The following is a 24152-nucleotide window of genomic DNA, read 5'->3' on the forward strand; positions in this document are numbered from 1 at the left end:
TTGTGCCGAGTTATATTTTACAATTTTAAGGCAGTGGAACATATATGATGCATGTTTTCTTTCTCCAGAGCAACAGAGAAGTGATAAGAAATGCTATGTTGGGGCTCCTGGGTGGCTCAGTTGGTTAAGCGACTGCCTTTGTCTCAGGTCATGATCCTGGAGTCCCGGGATCGAGTCCCGTATCGGGCTCCCTGCTCGGCAGGGAGCCTGCTTCTCCCTCTGACCCTCCTCCCTCTCATGCTCTCTGTCTCTCATTCTCTCTCTCTCAAATAAATAAATAAAATCTTAAAAAAAAAAAAGAAAGAAAAAAGAAATGGTATGTCTGTGACATGAGTGTGAATAAAATGGAAATGTGTAGGGCCAAGCCGTTATTTATTTATAATCTCTACTTCAAACAATGGTATCTTAGGCCAACACAGGAGAGCCTTCATTTTCAAAGCAGACTACAAAGTGAAACAGAGAAGGGAGTTTCCTCATTAAGTAAGATGACTTATGCACATCTTTCAGTAAATCCTCCCAAAGTACATAAAAATAAATGAGAAAAATTATTAACCTTATAGTGGAGGGATCCAGCAGCGAACACCGAGGACATGAAGTGCATGAATCTCAAATGGGTCACACTGGTGATGGTGCCTAACAGTCTTCAAAGGACACATAATAACTACTGTGAAATAAATGTCCAGAAGCAAGTAAATCATAATTAAATGTAAACATGAGAACTTCCCTTTCATTCAAATATCAAGCCAAATATACTGCCCACACTCTGTAATCTGGAATAGTGTATGTAAACTATGTCTTTCGTGTGCGATCACAGGCTTTCACAGGCTCCTCTGCCTGTGATTTTGATCAGCTCAATCAGAGGCTTTTCCAGAGACCCAGATATGGGAGGTTAACCCATGTACAAGAATCGTGGAACTCTCCTCCTGTAGGGACGCTGCCCTCGAGGGTTCCTGAAACACTGTGGGATTTCTCCACTGCAACACAGATGGACTGGGAGTTTAGATACAAGTCCTAGTCCTCATGTTGACCGATGTCCTGTCCAATTTCTGTCTCTCAAAAATAATGTTCTTCTACTGTTTCCTGAGAGCATCCATAGCAAGGTCAAGTGGAAGAGGAACGGGCAAAGTTCATTTAACACCAGGGCTAAATCTTTTTTTTTTTTTTTTTAAGATTTTATTTATCTATTCATGAGAGAGAGAGAGAGAGAGGCAGAGGCAGAGGCAGAGGCAGAGGGAGAAGCAGGTTCCCCGCAGAGCAGGGAGTCCGATGCGGGACCCGATCCCTGGACCCTGGGATCATGACCTGAGCTGAAGGCAGACGCTCAACCGACTGAGCCACCCAGGCGTCCCACCAGGGCTAAATCTATGGCTCCCTTACGTCATTTACCTCTCAGGTTTAACCAGAGAATGATAAAAACGGATTCCTTTCTAGGTGGTGGAAAAACAAGAAAGAGGCACACCTCACAGGGGAACCAAGAGGCTGAATCAAGGCTGCACAGAATCCAGCTTCAGTTCGTCAAGGGCACTAAGTGTATTTTTAAAAACAAGACAAAATAAAAACCTACTTCTATAATTTGAAGTACACTGCATCTGGGCAGGCACATTTTGAAAATGTCTGCTCCAGACAAAATTCCAGGCCTACATCACAAAAGATGAACCATGTAAAGGGTTCCTAAACACGGGGAAGAGGATAAAACAGGTGAGCCTGGAGTCCTTCCCTCCCTTCGCTTTTCATTCAAACTAACGTCACTCCTACAGGGCGAACTTCATCAGCCACTCTTTTCTGGACCTCTATCTATCCTTCTTCATGTCACCATGCCACATATATTCGTGGAAAGAGCTCCCACGTTGACAAGTCACACAGGTGCAATCTGCTAATGGTACAATGCTGATTTCTTAGCTTGGACCCCACAGATCACATAGATTTTAAAAATACCACGGTTTCCCTACACTCTCACTAATTCTCAGTGCTATAGGAGCTCTTCTGTTTTCATGTCAGGCTTCCTCCTAAAAACTGACTTTGCCTGAATTGAGCTCAGGAAATAAAATGAGTCGCAATTTCCAGTATCTTCAAAAGACTCCACTTATACAGAAAAGCCTTCATGAGATATTTGGCCATTATTCCATACACGTTAATGGTAAGAGATGAGAAAGCACGCTGCAGGGAAAACTATTTAAGAAACTCTCACAGAAATAAATGCATGTTCTTCCATGTATCTCCTAGGCTGCTCAGCCTGTGAGGACTCCAGGCTCTTCCATGTCCTTCTATTCACTTCTACACCCTGCTAGAACTCTCTCCTCTCTCCCATGTCTTCTTTCTCCAGCAATTTAGCCTTATCTCCATTGTGTTACAGATAAATATGCTTTCCTAAGTCTATATCCTATTATGAATACGTAGGTTCAGCTTCATTTGGAGGTTAGTCTTCTTTACATGCAAGTTCTAAAGAACGTAGCTGAACCTATACATGTATATGCATATTTCTGCTATTTTGTTTTCTATCAAAGCATAATTGACAGATTGTTAAGCTGGTTCAGATGTACAACACAGTGATTTGACAACTCTGTAGGTTCTTCTACGCTCACAAGTGAGCTACTGTCTGTCACCGTCCAACGCTATAAGAATACCATTAAACATACTCCTTGTGCTGTGTCTTTTATCACCATGACGTATTCATTCCATAACTGGAAGCCTGTACTTCCCATCTCCTTTACCCATTTTGCCCATTGTCCCTCTCCGTTTCATGCTGGCAACCAGCAGGTTGTTAAATGTATTTATGGGTCTTTCTGCTTTTTTGGTTGCTTCTTGCCACTTATGACAATGTAGATAGACCTAGAAGATATTATGCTATGCGAAATAAGTCAAAGAAAAACACCGTATGATTTCACTTATATGTACATTTTAAACAACAAAACAAATGAACAAACAAACCCAGAAATAGACCCATGAATATCTATTTTGTTTTGAATAAAGTCCATGGATAATCTTGAAAACTATAAAAATTCCAAGATTACACATATTTCATAATGTGACAAACTGGCTTGTAACAATTTTCCAGTGCTGGCAGAAGAGATCCGGATCCAAGTCCAAGGATCTTCTGGCTCATGACACAGCAATCACCATACCATCTTCTTGCTCACATTAATTTCACTTACCAGCCCCCTAAGCACATGCACATATGAGACACAGGAAACCACAACATACTAAAGGAACAACTAGCATATCTGCCTGCATCTTTTGCCATTTGAAGGAGACCTCTCCATTTTCTTGTGCAGTAAACAAATCTGTCCTCTACCCACGAGCAAGATATCACTATATTCCAAAGCCTTTTTCTACACAAACATCAATGAAAAAACAATTAGAATAAGAACCTTCAATGCTTCTATCCATAACACCCAGAGAAACTGAAACCAATAGAAAATCATGTCCCAACAGCAGCCACCACTCAGTTTGATCCCGGCTTGGCTCCTGCCTAATTTTCCCATGTGTATACCACCTTGTGAAACACTCATTAATCTTACATAGGATCTGGGATAAAATGCACTCAATTTACACTGGGAAACATTTTTCAAGGCTATGATGAGCGGGATGCAATGCAGGAGAATCGGTTGAGCTATCACGTTCCCTTCTGCAATGTCCCTGTGGGCCTTGCATTCAACCAGGTTAAGAAACCACAATAACCATGAGGGTCTACCTTAAATTTCTGTAGTGATCTTTCTAAGGAAGATGGGAGAGAAAGAATGAAACTGTGCAAAAAACATACAATTTAAATTATCTGAAAAGATGAGAGTATTTTGTACTCCTTACCCAGGCAAAGCGGGTTCTGGATACAGTGGAATCATGGCTTATTACAATAAAAGGGATGAGAATTGGAAAGCAGAGGAATTAGGGCAGAGGATTAGAGCAAAGGTGTTCACCAACCATCAACAGAGAATATTAGAAAGACCAACATAGACCTAAAAGATGTAGAAGATTGTGCAAAATGAAACGGAAGTGGTCACAAGGACAAAAATAGTGTGGGTAGCCCTGGGCGCCTGGGTGGCTCAGTTGGTTAAGCGACTGCCTTCGGCTCAGGTCATGATCCTGGAGTCCCGGGATCAAGTCCCACATCAAGCTCCCTGCTCAGCAGGGAGTCTGCTTCTCCCTCTGACCTTCCTCCCTCTCATGCTCTCTGTCTCTCATTCTCTCTCTCGCAAATAAATAAAATCTTAAAAAAAAAAAAAAAAAAAGTGTGGGTAACCCTGAACTTATGTGAAGAACACTGATCCTATGAATGCACTTGACACATTGTTTGTGCATGTACTGGATGAAAATCATGGAACCACTAGTCTGGATCATGAGCTCACAACATGACTTCAAGGAATAATAACAATACTGTATACAACAAATGTAGGATTGGGTTCTAAAATGCCAAACAGTATCCAAAATACATTTTCCTCCATATTTTACTGCTCATTTGGCAGAGACATACAGCAGAAAATTAAAAACTCCTGTACTTGGAAGTTTTTACGTTAAGCTCCTCCCAACAAGCATCCATAGGGCTAATATTAATGATCTGGAAGACACCCAAGACCCACACTCTACCACACTGGACACACCCTTGACCACGTTGTAAACATACAAAAGTATCCACCCAAAACCATGGCAGAAATCTTTTCACCCAAAAGCTGTCATGGCTGGTGGGACTCCCTTAGAGACAATGACCCATGAGTCGTATATACTCATGTTTGGCAATAAAATCTGTAGAACTTAACCTACACCTCGTGAACTAAAGAGAGATATAATGGTAAAAAAGCTATCAGTTTGCCAGGATTTTTGCTACAGTGTATTAACAAGAAGATGACTGCTCATTTGCCAAGCCCCTGGAAGCCATTTTGCTATGGGAATATAGGAATAATTCATCTGAGCAAAGAAGCCCATGGAAGGTTTTTGACATCAAAACTGACACTGAGTGTGTGGTCCTATGAGATTGTAAACATCACTAGAGGCAGGAAAAGATGGAGAGAAATCATAGGAGAAGTCTACTCCAAGATCGAGGAGATGTTTATTGATGTGAAGAAATGACTTTGGTAAACAAATTAAAAGCACAATGCAACATTTTCAAAATATATTTCAATTTGTTATCAAATTTGATGGAAAAAAAGAAAATGAATAGAAAACCTCAGTCACTACACAAACCACACAACACATTCATTTTTAATAGATTTCTGATCAAAACTGTAAAGATAATGATGTTTTTAGAGAAGCACAAAAGGGGGAGCCTGGGTGGCTCAGTTGGTTAAGCAACTGCCTTTGGCTCAGGTCATGATCCTGGAGTCCCAGGATCGAGTCTCAAGGCGAGTCCCACAGCCAGTCCCTCAGCAGGGAGTCTGCTTCTTCCTCTGACCCTCCCCCCTTCTCATGTGCTCTCTCTCTCATTCTCTCTCCTCAAATAAATAAGTAAAATCATTTAAAAAAAAAAAAAAGCACAAAAGGATTCTATCTCTGTGTTCTTGGTATAAGGGAAGATTTCCAAAAATGATAAAAATCACTAACCATGAAGGGTGAACTGACAAATTGGATTACATTAAAATTAAGAACTTCGCGGGCGCCTGGGTGGCTCAGTCGTTAGGCGTCTGCCTTCGGCTCAGGTCATGATCCCAGGATCCTGGGATCGAGTCCCACATCGGGCTCCCTGCTCGGCGGGAAGCCTGCTTCTCCCTCCCCCACTCCCCCTGCTTATGTTCCCTCTCTCGTTGTGTCTCTCTCTGTCAAATAAATAAATAAAATCTTTAAAAAAAATTAAAAAAATAAAATAAAATTAAGAACTTCTCTGCATCACAGGCTCAAGAGAACAAAACAGAGATATAGAGAGAAGACAAAGGACTTACTCTCATCATATATACAAAACTACAGAGATTGAAGAAAAATATATCACAACAGTAAAAATGGGCACAATGACCAATTAAACACTTTGAAAAAGAGATTATCCAAAGTTTAATGCCCAACTCCATACTAAAAAGAAGTGACAAACAAAAAAAAAGGAAATAAAAACACTCTCTTTCTTTTATTTTATAAATAAAGTATGATGTAATTTCTTTTTTTTTATATTTTATTTATTTGACACAGAGAGAGAGCACAAGTAGGCAGAGTGGCAGGCAGATGGAGAGGGAGAAGCAGGCTCTCCGCTGAGCAGGGAGCCAGAGGTGGGGCTCAATCACAAGACCCCAGGATAATGACCTGAGCCAAAGGCAGCCGCTCAATGGACTGAGCCACCCACGCACCCCAGTACGATGTAATTTCACACTGTGATTAGATTTATTTTTATTTTCTTAAAGATTTTATTTATTTGACAGAGAGAGACACAGTGAGAGAGGGAACACAAGCAGGGGGAGTGGGAGAGGGAGAAGCAGGCTTCTCACTGAGCATGGAGCCCGATGCGGGGCTCGATTCCAGGACCCCAGGATCAAGACCTGAGCCGAAGGCAGACGCTTAACGACTGAGCCACCCAGGCGCACCTGTGATTAGATTTAAAAAACATTTTTTTTTTTTTAAAGCATGCCTTAATTTCTAGTTAAAACAATATGGTACTGGGGCACCTGGGTGGCTCAGTTGGTTGAGCCACTGCCTTCGGCTCAGGTCATGATCCTGGAGTCCCTGGATCGAGTCCCACATCGGGCTCCCTGCTCGGCGGGGAGTCTGCTTCTCCCTCTGACCCTCCTCCCTCTCATGCTCTCTGTCTCTCATTGTCTCTCTTGCAAATAAATAAATAAAATCTTAAAAAAAAAAAAAAAAAACCAATATGGTACTGAGGACACAATTCACAGAAATAGAATGAAAAGTAGAGTTATTTAAATAAAATCTACTCAGGAAAACGTAAGAAACTAATAATAAAAAATAGATTAGGGTATGAAGAAAAACAAAAACTTGGTAAATCCAAACCCCATTATCTCCACTGTAATATTAAACATAAATAAACCAAATGTTCCTAGCACTGCCAAACTTTGCTTGAATATACCCCACTGGAATTTTCCTAGAGCTATAACGAAAACAGGAGGAAAGAACTGGAAAAACAAAAACAAAAACAAAAAGAAAGAAACAAAAACACCCTCATGTAGTGATAACCAAACAAACAACCAGCATGGCAATATATCATACAGAATAATCTTTAACACTAAAGGAATTTGTCACTGTTATTCATAGTGTTTTCAATACCTAAATATATGCCATTTCAATATTCTAAGTGAAGAATAACAATCTGTTCGTATGTGTGCATATCTACACACATATGTGTAAAAATACACACACACGTACATATAGGGAAACCTTCATTTTTCACTCATGAGACATTAAAACAATCATCACAGAAGCTGGTATCATCAACATGGTGAATAAGGTCCAGTGGGTGGCTCAATCAGGTTAAGTGCTTGACTCTAGATTTCAGCTCAGATCACGATCTCGGAGTTTTGAGACAGAGCCTCACAGCTGGCTCCCACATCCTGCACCAAGCTGGGAATGAAGGCTAATTGAGATTCCCTCTCTCCCAATCAAAAAAAAATGGTGACATACTTAGTTCCCACTTCAATACTTTTCTTTCCTTTTCTTTTATTTATTTACTTCAGCGAGAGAGAGAGAGAGAGAGAGAGAGCGAATTCGAGCATGGAGGGGGGAAAGGCAGAGGGAAAAGCAGACTCCCCATTGAGCAGGGAGCCTGACTCAGGGTTGGACCCCACAACCTCAGGATCACGGCCTGAGCTGAAGGGAGATGCTTAACCAACTGAGCCACCCAGGCGCACCACCCCCCCCCACTTCAGTACTTTTCATAATAAGCTCAACTAGCAATTATTCACATATGACATCACTGGGCAATTCTCAGTGCTCAGGGGTGAGGTTGAAACACACGCCCTGGACCACAGAGACCAAGAAGGAAAACATTAGAAGGGTAAGAGGAGCAAGAGCAATTTCAGGTTGATCACAATGCACCTCCCCGGGACCAGCACAGTGCCCCACCATGAGGGACCAGCAGGAACTATAATTGTTCCACTAAGAAAAAGAGAGCCCATGGTTGGGCACCCAGTATTCCCCAAATGGCAACCCACTTCCTGGATGGCCACGTAGGCCTCATCTCAATGGGATCTCTGGGGGAACCTGTGGTGCTGGACACTGGGGATCCTACAGACATGGAGAAGGTGGGTAGGACTAACAGCAACCAGTGCTCAGATCTTGGAAGACTCCCGGACCAGACTGTGTTCTACCTTGCAGTCACACCCATTCAGAGATCCCAGTAACTCTGCCCTCTTGTAGGGCTGAGATAAACGCACCTGGTCAAGGAGCTTTACAGCAGCTATGCCCGAGTTGGGTCTCCAGCCAACAGGCTGAGCTACAGCATAGAGGCCATTCTATGACCCTATCTGGGAAGGCGTGCAAGTTGGAAGTCACTCCCACTGCTGAGCACAGCCTCTAGTCCCGGCGCCCTCCACCATGAAGTGTGAACAAAGACCCTGGGCAACCACAGAGCCTATCTTATAGGCCTATGGGGAGAGAGCCAAGCCAGCAACACTGTCCAAGTGTTGAGTATAACCTTGACTCTGCAGGACCAGAGAGCTCGAACAGTGAACCAGGGCAGTCTCAGAGTGAAGTCTATTATACTGCCCAGAAACAGAGAATGGCCTTCAGTCCTGCCAAATGTTTGAGCGTAACGTCTGGTCCCACCTTATAGGGACTTGCCAGCACTGGCTTGGAAAACACTCAGGAGCCCACAGTTCCCAATGCACACACGTCTGCCCTCTGTGAACATAAAAAGAAGGATTCCAAGAAAAACCTGGACCAGAGAAATCTTTACAATTTTCAAACGCACACAGGCTATTTGGTTATATTTCAAAGTTCAATATTCACATTCAAATAGTGAGGATTCAGCATGAAACGTGACTTACGGGCTACCGTTCTCATGAAGAATAAAGTCCGACATGTCCATTTTCTTAGTGTGTATAATGGCAGCACTCATGTGTTACCTACACCCTCAATAGTACTTCCACACTATCCTTATTAAAAGCACCATAATGTCCCAGCAGTCACAAAAAGGAAGAAAAGCTATAATATAAAATGCAGGGAAAATTAATCACCAATAATTTGAGGTTTAAGGTCATTGGGGAAAAGAGATTATTCGTGATATCATCCCACTGCTTTAACAAGTACAAGTGACCCTTGAATAATACAGGGGTTCAGCTTACTCACCACCCATGAAGTTGAAAATCCGTGTATAACGTTGACTCCTTAACACTTAATAGCCTACTGTTGACAAGAACAGTCAATTTAATCTATCAAAAACAGTCAATTAATATGTATTTTATCTGTGTGTTATATGCGGTATTCCTACAATTAAGGAAGCTCAGGAGAAGAAAATGTTAAGAAAATCAGAAGGAAGAGAAAATATATTTACGATACTGTATTATAAATAAATCTGACCACAATGGACCATACTTCAAACCCATGTTGTTCAAAGGTCAAGTGTACTTTGTGTTACTGTCTGTTTACCTGATGAAGCTAGGGTAGGCTAAGGTTGTGTCGAATAACGTTTCTTTTATTACACATCAGTGTTAACACATTAAAATTCATTCAGTGTTATTAATTAAATATATTAAGTTCAGGGCGCCTGGGTGGCTCAGTCGGTTAAGCGACTGCCTTCGGCTCAGGTCATGATCCTGGTGTCCCGGGATCAAGTCCCGCATCGGGCTCCCTGCTCAGCAGGGAGTCTGCTTCTCCCTCTGACCCTCCCCCCTCTCATGTGCTCTCTCTCTCTCATTCTCTCTCTCAAATAAATAAATAAAATCTTTAAAAAAAAAAAAATTAAGTTCAAACACACTGTAAACAAACCACTGAAAAATCACTATATGATCGTTGGTCAAAATGCCCATTACATCACTCAAGAACCATCCCTGTTCACCTGACAGAATGATCTGTGAGTTGTGCTTTCCATGCTTTTCAACTGAGGCTAATTACTTAGTAAATGAGGATTTACAGTAATTTTACACCCTTTTACGGAAGAGTTAGCTATACTTTCCTCAGTTATCTGTGAATATTTCTTTTATTTCAACTGAATAACAAATATTTACAAGTATCAACTGCTATGATGATGAAGATACATTCAGCTTTAAATAACCTACCACTGTATTCTCCTTAAACAGCAAATGACAAAACCACTTAAAATTTAGAATGTTTGTGTTTTACTTTAATGCAAATAATAATGCCCTGAATCCTTACTTCATCAGGAATTATTTCACTCTTATATGTCAACCACACACATCTCCATGTGGACTTTCCTCATATATTTCATGCTGTAGCCTCCTTAATGTTGCATGGAAAAGTAGGTTATGAATGAATTCCCCATCACAGTGCCCTCATGTTGGTGACACAGCAAGAATCAAATCATTTTGCACGCACACAAGCAATAAAGGCTTAACATGAGTTGATTTCAGAGTAAAATTAATATTCGCCATGCAAAATATCGCAAATACAGTCAAAAGAAAAAGGAGACACACTGAAACTAATAATCCTTCTCCAGGTATCTATCCACCCTTGATCCTTTCAGGCATATTAACAGAGACAGTTCACCATTGGATAACACGGGTTTGAACAGCGTGGGTCAATTTATAGATTTTTTTTCTTTTTTTTGAATATAGTGTAGTACTATAGACATGTTTTCTCTTTGTTATGATTTCCTTAATATTTTCCTTTATTAACCTTACTTTATTATAAAAATATTGCATAGGATACAGACAACATAAAAAGAAGGGGATGATTAACTATTCATATTCTAGGTAAGGTTTCTGGTCAACAATAGGCTCTTTAAAAAAAGATTTTATTTACTTATTTGAGAGAGAGAGCAAGAGCAGGAACAGGGACAAGCAGACTCCATGCTGAGCAGGGCGCCTGATGCAGGACTCGATCCCAGGACCCTGGGATCATGACCTGAACCAAAGGCAGATGCTTAACCGACTGAGCCATCCAGGCGCCAGCCAAACAATAGGCTATTTCTATGGAAAAGTAGGTATGGTTTTGAGTTTTAGGGACTCAAACGGTGCCTGGGAGGCTCAGTCAGTTAAGCGTCTACCTTAGGCTCTGCCTTCGGCTCATATCATGATCCTGGGGTCCTGGGATGGAGCCACGCTTTGGGCTCCCTACTCAGCAGGGAGCCTGCTTCTCCCTCTCCCTCTGTGCCCCCCCATACCCTGGTGTTCTCGGTCTCAAATGAATAAATAAAATCTTTCAAAAAAATTACACACAGGGCGCCTGGGTGGCTTAGTTGGTTAGGCGACTGCCTTCGGCTCAGGTCATGATCCTGGAGTCCCGGGATCGAGTCCCGCATCGGGCTCCCTGCTCAGGAGGGGGTCTGCTTCTCCCTCTGACCCTCCCCCTTCTCATGTGCTCTCTCTCATTCTCTCTCAAATAAATAAATAAAATCTTTAAAAAAAAAAAATTACACACAGATTTCCCCTTCTGGAGGGGGTTGGTACCCCTCCAGCCTGCATTGTCCAAGGCTAAAATGTAATTGATCTGAGAGTTTAAACTTCGGATTTTTCTCTGTAATAAAAACTCTGATTTCTAATGTCTAAAATGTGGTACTGACTTATTGTTTTCTACTGTGAATGTTCTTATTTAGATTTCCTTTCTACTGCATACTTTGCAAATTATCTACATCTTTAATATTTTTATCCTTTATGAAGACTCTGTATATTAAACACAAAGGTCACTCATCAATCAGTACATTTCTAGGATTTCTATCCACTATGCTTTCTCTGATGCTGAGTAAGGGTTCAGTTCCAGGTAAAGACTTTGCCACCATTCTTGACATTTGTAAGGTACCCCCAGGATATATTATCTCACGTTGAATACTTCTGATTATGAATTAAATTCCTTGCCACATTCTTTACATTTGTAGGGTTTCATACAGTATGCACTCTATGAAGTTCAGAAGTGTGTAGTTCTGCTTAAAGACATCGCCACAATTTTTTTTTTTTTACATTTGTTGGCATTGTCCCCACTATGTATTCCCTTATACTGATAAGTTTTGAGTGGTAGTTAAAGGTTTTGCACATTGTTTACATTTGTAATATTTCTTCCCATTATGAAATGCCTGCTGTCGAGTGAATCTTGAAGGCAGTTAAACGGTTTGCCGCACTTATTACATTTTTAAGTCTTCTCTTCAGTAAGGATACAATGATGTACAATAAGATTTGATCTTTCATAAACAACTTTCCCACATTTATTACTATAATACTGGTTCTATGGAAACTGAGCTCTCTGATGTTTAATAGGATTTGACCCTTGATTGATGTTTTTCCCAGATTCACTGCATTGGTAAGTTTTGTCTCTATTATAGGCACCTCCATAATTATAAAAGTTAGAGCCCTGACTAAAATGTTCCTAAGTTCTGGGGTGCCTGGGTGGCTCAGTTGTTAGGCGTCTGCCTTCAGCTCAGGTCATGATCCCAGGGCCCTGGGATTGAGCCCCGCATCAGGCTCCCTGCTCCGCGGGAAGCCTGCTTCTCCCTCTCCCACTCCCCCTGCTTGTGTTCCCTCTATCACTGTGTTTCTCTCTGTCAAATAAATAAATAAAATCTTTAAAAATAAATGAATAAAATAAAATAAAATCTTCCTAAGTTCACAACACTTTGAAACCTTACTCCAAATTAAGAATTGTGTGAGATAGGACGCCTGGGTGGCTCAGTCGTTAAGCGGCTGCCTTCGGCTCAGGTCATGATCCCAGGGTCCTGGGATCGAGTCCCACATCGGGCTCCTTGCTCGGTGAGGAGCCTGCTTCTCCCTCTCCCTCTGCTGCTCCCCCTGCTTGTGCGCTCTCTCTCTCTCTGACAAATAAATAAATAAAAATCTTTAAAAAAAAAAAAAAGAATTGTGTGAGATAAGTATTACTAAGTGATGTCTGGATAAAGACCCTCCAGTGTACATCTGAACTGGAAACTTTGCAACAAGGAGGGATTATGTGTTGGTGGAAGTGTAACAAACCCTCTGGAAAGCACTTCTCAAATCAATCATATTTAGACATTTTATCTTCACTTTTAAACGTCTAACATTCTGAAATTTGTCAGTTAACGATGAAACCAATCTTGTATTTGAAATCGTTTGGGGGCACCTGGGTGGCTCAGTTGGTTAAGCGGCTGCTTTCGGCTCGGATCATGATCCTGGAGTCCCGGGATCGAGTCCCGCATCGGGCTCCCTGCTCGGCAGGGAGTCTGCTTTGTCCTCTGACCCTCCTCCCTCTCATGCTGTCTCTCATTCTCTCTCTCTCAAATAAATAAATAAATAAAAATCTTTAAAAAAAAAAAAAAAAGAAATTGTTTGAATGATTACTTTTAGTTTGGACTAGGTGACTTTCCAGAATTTCCAAATACCGTTCAAAAAAATATGTATGTTTAAAAAACGGATTATCATCCCTGGGTTCGAAGACATTGTTCTGCAAATATAACTGACGTAAGGTGAGGTTTTCGCCGAATGTTTTATATCCCTCATCTCTTGTGGCAATAAGGATTTCATTATAGTAATTGTCACAATCTGGTTATATCCATCATAATGTCCTTCATTACCCCCATCACATTCCCAGTCACTCATCAGTATAAATACTTATTTCCACAGCTTCCACAGCTTCCCATATCACTCTACAAACTGAATCTCCTTTCCCTCTCTTTGCCAACAGGCCTTGGGTGTTATGAAAGACACGACTAAAAGATAACAAGATAAGTTACCACACTTAGTACACGGACATGCATATATGTTAAAATGCTCATGTGTAGAACTGATACTCATCCTAGCACATCAGCAGAAGGGAGAAATAGGAACCACCAGGACTGCGCTCCTCCATGGAGACAAAAACGGAACAACTTACCTTTCAGAGTGCTCCAGAAGCCAGTTAGGAGAACACAGCACCCCCAGGTAAGTACAAAGGAAGAGCCTCATCAAAGAGACAAGGAAAGCTTGTGATACTTGCCCACGATAGCCATTCACCCTCCTAGACACTCCATGGCAACACTGTGAGAAAACTCTCACCTCTCCTCAGGAAAGAAACAAATGAGTGACCTATATGTTCAATGATCTGGCTTCCTGGCTGCTGCCTGAGGGACTTGTTTCTGTCATGCATGACATGGGAGGCAGAGGAAATGAGAGCACCCTCTTGATGCAGTGTGGTGGCTGCTCAGACCAAAGGTGAGCATTTGTTCAACCAATGGAGAGAACACAGAGCTGAAGACAAACAGAGAGGAAGCGATCACAGACATAAAGTAGTAACTACAGTTTTAAACCTGGGAAATTACAAAAATTCAGAAATGATAGATGTCCAGAACATGTGTGAGAGGTCCCAGAATTACTATTATTTGTGTTCCTCCCTACAAAGCAAGTCCATAATCTTGGGCTCAGAGGATGCTTTTTTAAAATCCACATATGTCAACAAAATATAATAAAGCATAGGGCGCCTGGGTGGCTCAGTCGTTAAGCGTCTGCCTTAGGCTCAGGTCATGATCCCCAGGGTCCTGGGATCGAGGCCCCATCGGGCTCCCTGCTCAGTGAGAAGCCTACTTCTCCCTCTCCCACTCCCCCTGCTTGTGTTCCCTCTCTCGCTGTGTCTCTCTCTGTCAAATAAATAAATAAAAAACCTTAAAATATATATATATATAATATAGCATACAAAGAAACAGAAAAATGTGTTCCAAACAGAGGAATGAAATAAATCTCCAAAGCTGGCCTTAAATTAATAAAGAACCATTATTAGTGGCCTAACAAAGAATTCATATAACCATCATAAAGATGTTCACGGAGGAAGAAAACAGATAGTTAACTAAATGATATCAGGGAAACTATGCATGACCAAAATGAAAATCCAAACAGACAGAAAGTATAACAACAATGAACCAGAAATAGGGAGCTGAGGAGAATAGTCACTGAATTTAAAAATACACCAAGGGGTCAGCCATAGACCTGATTAATCAGAAGAAAGAATCAGACATCTTAAAGACACCTTATTTTAAACTCTCTACTGAAAGGATCAAAGAAAAATGTGGAAAAGGACAGAGTCTAAGGGACTCATGGGAGACCAACAAGTGGACCAATATGTACATTAAGGGGACCCCATAAGGAGAGGAGAGTGAAGGGGGCAGAGAGTTTACCTGAAAAACTAAAGGCTTGTATGTCCCCTGTATGTGGGAAGAGACTAATTGAACAAGCTCAGTAAATTCAAAATAGGATAAATCTCAAGACATGAACACAGTGACACATCATAATTAACTCATCACAAATCACAGGTGAAAAGAGAATTTTGAAACATCCTGACAAAACCAAGCATCTTGTACAAGAGAGCTTCATACGATTAGTAGTGGGATTCTCAGCAGACCTGACAAGAAGAACTACATGGGAAAATATATTCACATACTGAAAGATCAAAAAAGAGCCACCAAGAATACTTTACCTGGCAACACAGTTTTCCATGAATGTAGAAGTGAAGACTTTCCCAAGTAAAACCCCCCCTAAGTTTACCAGTAGACCTGTCCTACGAGAAACGTTAAAGGAAGTCTTTCCAGGTGAAATAAAATGATTTTGAACAGTAACTGAAACCACAGGACAACATAAAGCTCTCAGCTAAATGTAAATATCTACACAATTACAGAATCCTGTAGTGTTGTAATGAGGTAGCACACGTCACTTTTATTTCTGCAATAGAATTTTTTTTATATAAAAGCATAAAATCATAAACCTAGGTAACAAAGTACACCACATAAAAGATAGAATTTGTGATATTGGTAACAAAGTGGGTGCAGGGGTGGAGATGATAAGTAGAAGAGTTTTGTATGCAAATGACAAGAGCACTTAAAAACGGTTTGTTATACCTTTAAAATGTTTTAAGTAATCTCTAATGTAACTATTATGAAAGTAAGTACAGAGAAGACACAAAAGTTGGTGAGGATGGTATCAAAGCATATCATGGGTTAACACCACAATTAAGGATATAATGCAATACCAAAATTTGATTCAGAGGTGTAAAATGTTTAAAAATTACACTGAATTCACAAGAAGTGTTTCTCTCATGCAAAGGGAATATAAATTCACCAACAGCTGATGAAATTAATTCTATTATTGTAACAACTCACCTAGACATGATACAACACTCACTGAACACTAACCAATAAAACAAATTCACAAGATGAGTCATAATCACAGTATGCATGGGTGGTATTTATACAGACAAATACATACATAATTTTATTGATAAAGGGCATAAAGCTGATTCATATGTGAGATAAACTCACACTGTCTTGAAATCTACTGAGTTGAAAATTGTCATCCTATAATAAAATACACAGGCAACAACAATATCACAACTAACTAATGTTGTGGAGGGTCCCATACAAAAGTAAGCACATTATTACGGAATTGCAAAAGCAGAAGAAGACAAAATTTAACCCAAGTAAGTCTACATAAAAATACATGAATTTCTGAAAGGAAACCTTCTGTATAAGCGTAATTTTAACCTGTGACTATGTACCCATGAAAAACAAGTATTTTGAATTACTGTCATGCCTAAATTGACAGTAAAATTATAAAGAATATTCATTAAAATCAACCATGAATAGCTCTAATAGAAAATCTTATGAATGAGCACTTAAAAGACATTAAAAAATGTATCATGTTATTAACATGTCCCTTCTCTTACACAAAATGCAAGGCTATAATCCATTCTTTAGAAACAAGCAGGCTGGGGTGCTGGGTGACTCAGTAGGTTAACATCCAACTCTTGATTTCACCTCAGGTCACAATCTCAGGGTTGTGGGATTGAGCCCCTCAGGGCATCTGTTTAGGATTCTCTCCCTCTACCCCTCCCCATACTAGTGCTGGCTCGTTCTCTCTCTGTCTCTCATAAATAAATAAATTTTTAAAAAGAACCAAGCACCCGAAGAAATACCCTTCATTTTGAAATACAGAGTATCAAAATTGTAAAATATGCCAGCAATCACTTTGTAAAAAATAAATACTGGGAATTAAGTTCGGATACATTCTGAGGAAGAAAAGCCTAACAGTAAATTTCTCCTAAAGTAAAATAAAATTTATAAACAAAACTTTTTTTTAAAATATGGGGATTTTGGGCGCCTGGGTGGTTCAGTTGGTTAAGCGACTGCCTTCAGCTCAGGTCATGATCCTGGAGTCCCGGGATCGAGTCCCGCATCGGGCTCCCTGCTCAGCGGGGAGTCTGCTTCTCCCTCTGACCCTCCCCCCTCTCATGTGCTTTCTCTCATTTTCTCTCTCTCAAATAAATAAATAAAATCTTTAAAAAAAATAAATAAATAAAATATGGGGATTTTACTAATTATCCACCTCACTTCTTAGCAGCATACGCCCATGTCATATCCCAACTATTCATATAAAAAAATTAGAGATGAATCTGACATATAACTAATAAAGTGAAAACACATGACAAAAATCACAACTTCATATCATACAAAATTATAAAATGATGGAATTATTAATAAAATAACAATTGAGACTTTATTATAGGCTGCAAGTTCTAAGTTCTAAATGTTCTAGCTCCCTTATGGCATTAATTTATAATTTATGTAGGAATTCTAGGACACAAAAAGATACATTATTTCACCACTGAGGAATGCAACACAGAGTGGAACTTTCTAATATTAGTCAATACAAAGAAAAATGAACCTTTGAAGGGAAATAAGGGATTAGATTTTCTCATTTTAGGGAGGTGCTTTATTATCTAATGAGATTACTGAGTCTCAATTTTGTTCAATTAAAATTAAAGCCTCCATGACATTGGAAAGCATAAACCAGAAAACACCAGATATCTATCAACAGTGTTCCCATGATGTCTGCACCAAACCCCAGTATTCCACTGCTATCATGACACACTTCTCATACAAGGCAAAACAGAACTTAGAAAAGGCTTAGCATAGAGTTCCTCAGAAATAGGGAGATTTCCCAGGGCCCTCACGGCAATGGAGAAGCTCTCAGACTATGGAAGCCCCCACTCCCAGGGTAGTTGCCTGGCCCTCCCTGTGGATGTGATGGACCATCACTGGAGCTGGAGGAGAATCTTTAGAGAATGTAAGAGCTTGATAATGTTGGATAGCTGATGTCCCTCTGTGAGAGGGAGAGAAATAAAACTAGGCTTCTCAAACTAATTTCCATTCAAGGAGAGCTACTTAAAACACACTTTAAGGTCAATCTTCCTGCTTCACATTTGGACCTCACCTCTGTCATCCGCTTCATTCAGTCTCACCTACCTGGGTGGAAGGCTACTCTCTTCTTTCTCTTCATATCCCAGAGCTCCTTCTCTTGCTCCAAAAAGAGGACCAGGTTTGGCTTCCACACAACGAGATCTGTTTAATAGAAAAAAGTATTGCTGGAGATTCTAACTTTCAATCCAAAATTGTGCTCAGCAGAGAAGAGAGGACATTGTAGAATTCTAGAAAATTATTTCCCAAGTGCTGTTAACCAACGATCCCTTTAGAACACACAGTAGGGGTTTTGAATATTCACATTATGACCTCCACTTCCAAGTACTATTGATACAATAACAAAGAGTAATAATTGGAGTTTAGGATGTAGGCAGTACCATTTTATGTCACTGAATATGTAGAATTACCACAAATCTACAGAATTGATGATATTACCCTAAGGAAAGGGGAAGCTAAAGCTGAAAAGGAAATATCATGAAAATTTTTCTCTACAAACCCCTACTGATTTCCCTTATTGCCTGGATCTGAATTCCAGTCGTGCAAAGACTCTTTGAAGAGATGGTTTTCAAAGGAAGGAACAAATCCGAGTGTGGTTTGGAAATATGGAAAAAGCCATCCTCACCTAGGAAGAGGAGGTGTCCGTAGTTCTCTAACATCACATCCCTGTACAATTGCCTCTGAGTATGTATGGTTCAGGCATCCCCACTCCTCCTGAGAGTTTCATGGCCACATCGCTGAATGTCAGCACTGGTGAGCACAGAGGCCGACGCAGGGCTCAAGCCCATGACCCATGAGATCATGAAGTGAGCCAAAATCATGAGTCAAGACACTTCAGCTACTAAGCCACTCAGGTGGCCCTCTTAATTAGATTCATATTCTGATTTACTCTAGGGCAGCAACAAGAACACAGAAGTTATGCTGTGTCCTTCAGTGTGCCTCAGGCACTGATATCAATTTGCTTATTATTACAGCTGGTGGTAACTTCTTTTACTTGGCTTGGTGCTCTCTGTCAGATTCCTCCTATATAACGTGAATTTATCTCTTAATCATTCATAATGATTGGATGGCTTTACTGAAAGGTGTGCAGAATCCATCACATTCAAACTAGAAACTCCTTTCTTCTGAGTTTCTCTTTGCTTGTAGTTTCCAATGGAAAATGAAAGCTCTCTCTTTTGTGCACTTAAGATTCTGACTTGTGGGAGTGTTGGTTCTAAGTCAATGAGGCCTCCAACTTGTAAGATTTCATTGTATTTCACACTCACGTCACAGACACATTCTTTTGTTTACTTATTTGTATTTTCCAGAAAACATGAATCATATAGTTAACATACTGAAGTGTCTCTGTGTCCAAAGCTGTGACTTTTCATATGGGTACATAAACTGATTTTATTTCACTTGGGACAGAGTACAACACAGAATGGCAGACACCATCAAAGCACCATTTGTTGTCACGAGTGAACACTGTGGTAGCAGAGACTGTACATCTAAAGACGGACATTAGGGAGAGCAATATATCATGGACTCGTAAGAAACAGAGAAATTTTTGTTACTGAGAAGTTACATGCCCAGAGAATATACCTGACCAAATGGGTTTGACAAGTTGCAAATTTTCTGCATCCTATGACTGTTATTGGTGTTCTCCTGAAAAAAGCAAGTCCATAAAGACTAGGAGACCTAGGCTGTTTAAATTCCCAAATCTCAAAAGATCAAAAATCATACAAAGAAGAAAAACAAGGCACGCTGAAAGAAACCAAATACATCTGCAGAAATTGGCTGTAGGTAATGGACACCTATATTACCTGATACACAATTAAAATAACCATCTAAATGATGATTAAATAGCTAAAAGAGTTAAAACAAAATATTCAAACTATGTTAGAACAAAATCAAAATATCAATGAGACAGAAAGTACAATCAAGGAACAAACAAAAAATGAGAGCTGACAGTAGTACAACAACTACACCTGAAACTTAACTAGCGCTTAATGACGACTTGATCAAGCAAAAGAAAGAAAGAAAAAGCCTGAAGATAATTCACTAAAATTATGAAGTTACAGGGAGCACAAAATAAAAATGTAGACAAGGGACAAATGCCTGAGGGACTCACTGGACACCATCAAGGAGACCAATATACACATCAAGGGGACCCAATGAGGTAAAGAGAAAGAAAAGGGGGCAGAGAGCTTAAAAGAAGACTTAATGGCTTATATGTCCCTCATCTGAGGAAAGAAACAGGCCTAAAATATCAAGCAGCACAATGAATTCCAAATAAAATAAATTGAAAGATATCCACACAGATACACAATATATCAAACTATCAAGAATCACAAACAAAAAGAAATTTAAAAGGAACAAGAATAAGCACCTCAGGACGTACAACAGAGCTTCTACAGCATTATCAGTAGATTTCTCAGCAACAGCCTCATATAAAGAAAACAGTATACAATCTATTAATAGTCATGAATGAAGCAAATTACCAAGAATACTCCGTCAAGATGAAGGACAAGTAAAAAATTTCCCAGAGAACTACTTGTTACAATTTCAGCACCATTAGACTAGCCCTACAGAAAATGCTAAGATATCGTACATACAGAGAATTTTCTAACACTGTCATACTGTAGCACAAATCACTTTATTACACAAAAAAGAATCAGAAAAAGAAGGATGTCGGGGCGCCTGGGTGGCTCAGTCATTAAGCGTCTGCCTTCGGCTCAGGTCATGATCTCAGGGTCCTGGGATCGAGTCCCGCATCGGGCTCCCTGCTCTGCGGGAGACCTGCTTCTCCCTCTCCCACTCCCCCTGCTCGTGTTCCCCCTCTCGCTGTATCTCTCTCTGTCAAATAAATAAATAAAATCTTTAAAAAAAAAAAAAAGAAGGATGTCTAGCCCAAGAATTAGCAGAGGGGAGGAAATTTTAACATGTAACATAAATCAACAAAATAAGATATAGCAAGGGGCACCTCAGTAGCTCAGTCAGTTGAGCGTCCAACGCTTGATTCCGGCTCCTGTCACAATTTCAGGGTCGTGGGATTGAGCCCCACAAAAGGCTCTGTGCTCAGTGTGGAAGTCTGCTTGGGGTTCTCTCTCTCCCTCTCCCTCTGTCCCGCCCCCTGTTTTCGGTCTCTAAATAAATAAATAAGTAAATAAATAAACTATTTTAAGAAATAGGATATGGAAAAAATAAAAAGCCATCAATAAAACAAAGAGTTGGTTTTCTGAAAAGATCCAGAAAAATGACACACCCTTTACTAAAAATAGTAAAAATAACAGAAGACTCAAGTAAAACCACATTAAAACGGATGCCAGGGGCGCCTGGGTGGCTCAGTTGGTTGGAGACTGCCTTCGGCTCAGGTCATGATCCTGGAGTCCCGGGATCAAGTCCCGCATCGGGCTCCCTGCTCAGCGGGGAGTCTGCTTCTCCCTCTGACCCTCCCCCCTCTCATGTGCTCTCTTTCATTCTCTCTCAAAAAAATAAAATCTAAATAAATAAATAAATAAATGAAACTGATGCTGGGACACCTGGGTGGCTCAGTTGGTTAAGCGTCTGCCTTCAGCTCAGGTCATGATCTCAGGTTCCTGGGATGGAGCCTCATAGCAGGCTCCCTGCTCAGCAGGGAGTCTGCTTCTCCTCTGCCTGCCACTCCCCCTGCTTCTGCTCTCTCTCTGGCAAATAAATAACTAAAATCTAAAAAAAAAACAAAACAAAACAAAAAACTGATGCCAAAGAAATAATAATTGTAAGAGGCGATAAAGAAAAATTATATGCCAACAAATGGATACCAAAAACCATGTGTATAAATTTCATAAAAGATACAATCTGTTAGGGCGCCTGGGTGGCTCAGATGGTTAAGCATCTGCCTTCAGCTCAGGTCGTGATCTCCAGGTCCTGGGACACAGCCCTTTGTCAGGCTCCCGGCTCAGCGGGGAGTCTGTTTCTCCCTCTCCTTCTGCCTCTCGCCCTGCTTGTGCTCTGTCACTCTCTCAAATAAATCAATCTTAAAAAAAAAAAAAAAAGATCCAATCTGTACTCTATCATGACCAAAAAAAAAAAAAAACAAAATGAGAAAACACCTCACAACAGACCAACAACTACTAAATAGAAAAAAGTAACCAAAAACTATGAAATAGTCTAACCCAGATGAATTTTTGGCTAATTCAAGGAAACATTCAATGAAAACTTACATCAAACTTCAAACACTACCAACGTATGAAGAGAAGAGAAATTATCAGATCCCTTTCTATGACACCAGCCTTATCCAGATATCAAAGCCAAAGACACTACAGGTAAAGAAGAATACAGACTACTACCCAAGATGAATATTCGTGCAAAAGTCCACAATAAAATACAGCAAACTGAGAGGCGCCTGGGTGGCTCAGTTGGTTAAGCATCGGACTCTTGGTTTCCACTTAAGTCATTATCTCAGGGTCATGAGATCCAGCTCCTTTGGACTTAGCGCTCAGCAGGGAGCCTGCTTGGGATTCTCTCTCCCTCTCCTTCTGCCCCTTCCCACTGCTTGTTCTATAAATACATACATACATACATAAGACCTTTAATAAAATATAAAATAAAATACAAGGAGCTGATGGCAAAAGCACATTTTAACATTCTAAAGCATGAACAAGTGGGAATACTTCCTCAAATTCAAGAGTTTCAACATACTAAAAACAATATGTAAGACATCCCGTTAACAGAATAAAGGTCAAAAATAACATCACTTGAACTGATGTGGAAAAAGAATTTGACCATATTCAACACTGTTTCATGATAAAGACACTCAACAAAATAGAAAGAGAAGGTAAGCACCTCAATGTAGTAAAGGCCATATATGAAAATCTTAAAGGTAACATCATACTCTAGTTAAAGACTGAAAGCTTTTCTTCCATGATCAGGTAGAAGAGAATGAAGCAAATTCAACACTTCCATTCAACATACTACTTGATATTTCACGTAGAACAATTAGATGGCAAAAATAAATAAAAGGCATCCAAATTGGAAAAGAAAAAGTAAAATTATTTCTGTTCACAGATGATATACTCTTATATATAGAAAAGCCAAAAAGAATCCACATTTTAAAAACTTTTTTAGGGGTGCCCAGGTGGGTCAGTTGGTTAAGCAGCTGCTTTCAGCTCAGGTCATGATCCCAGGCTCCTAGGATCAAGCCTCATGTCAGGCTCCCTGCTCAGCGGGAAGTCTGCTCCTCTCTCTCTCTCTCTACCCCTCCCCCTGCTCATGCTCTCTCTCTCTCAAATAAATATTTTTTTAAATAAATAAATAAAATAAAAACCATTTAAAAGCCAAACAAATTTTACAAAGTTTCAAAATACAAGGTCAACATGTAAAGATTAGTTGATTCTACTAAAAAAAACAACCAAAAAATTAAGAATATAATTACATTTATGGTAGCATCACAAAGAATGAAATGCTTAAGATTTAACATGATAGAGATAAAATCTTATGTGATGAAAATTATAAAATATTGCAGAGGTAACTAAAGACAAAATAAGTAGGAAAACATCTATGGTGTTGAATTAAAATCTAATGGTATTGGAGTAACATACATAATATTATTAAGATGTCAATAATACCCAATGTGATGGACAGATTCAAGGCAATCTCTCTCAAAATCCCAATGACAGGGCGCCTGGGTGGCTCAGATGGTTAAGCGTCTGCCTTCGGCTCAGGTCATGATCCCAGGGTCCTGGGATCGAGTCCCGCATCGGGCTCCCTGCTCCTTGGGAGCCTGCTTCTCCCTCTGCCTCTCTCTCTCTCTCTGTCTCTCATGAATAAATAAATAAAATCTTTAAAAAAAAAAAAAAATCCCAATGACATTTTTGCCAAAAGGATCAAAACCCATATTATAACATTCATACAGAATGTCACAGAGTATCACGTATCCAGAATCTTTTTTTTTTTTTTTAAGATTTTATTT

General features: G+C 40.0%; 2 protein-coding genes across 5 annotated transcripts in view; both read right to left on the reverse strand.

Moving 5' to 3' along the window:
* The window catches only part of LOC117997798 (putative protein ZNF720), a 166431-nt gene extending 148078 nt beyond the window's left edge, over window positions 1–18353 (reverse strand). For all 3 annotated transcript variants that reach the window (XM_034986200.1, XM_034986201.1, XM_034986199.1), the window contains exon 1: window positions 18269–18353. The gene's annotated coding sequence lies outside the window, so the exon portion shown is untranslated. The remainder of the gene's footprint in view (window positions 1–18268) is intronic.
* The window catches only part of LOC117997780 (zinc finger protein 331-like), a 51922-nt gene that overhangs the window by 8143 nt on the left and 19627 nt on the right, over window positions 1–24152 (reverse strand). For both annotated transcript variants that reach the window (XM_034986142.1, XM_034986140.1), the window contains one exon: window positions 18269–18364. In XM_034986142.1, the coding sequence (XP_034842033.1) occupies window positions 18269–18364 (96 nt within the window). The remainder of the gene's footprint in view (window positions 1–18268; window positions 18365–24152) is intronic.

Source organism: Mirounga leonina, unplaced genomic scaffold (genome assembly GCF_011800145.1).
Source record: "Mirounga leonina isolate KUSES-001 unplaced genomic scaffold, KU_Mleo_1.0 Mir_376, whole genome shotgun sequence".
Taxonomy (NCBI): Eukaryota; Metazoa; Chordata; class Mammalia; order Carnivora; family Phocidae; genus Mirounga; species Mirounga leonina.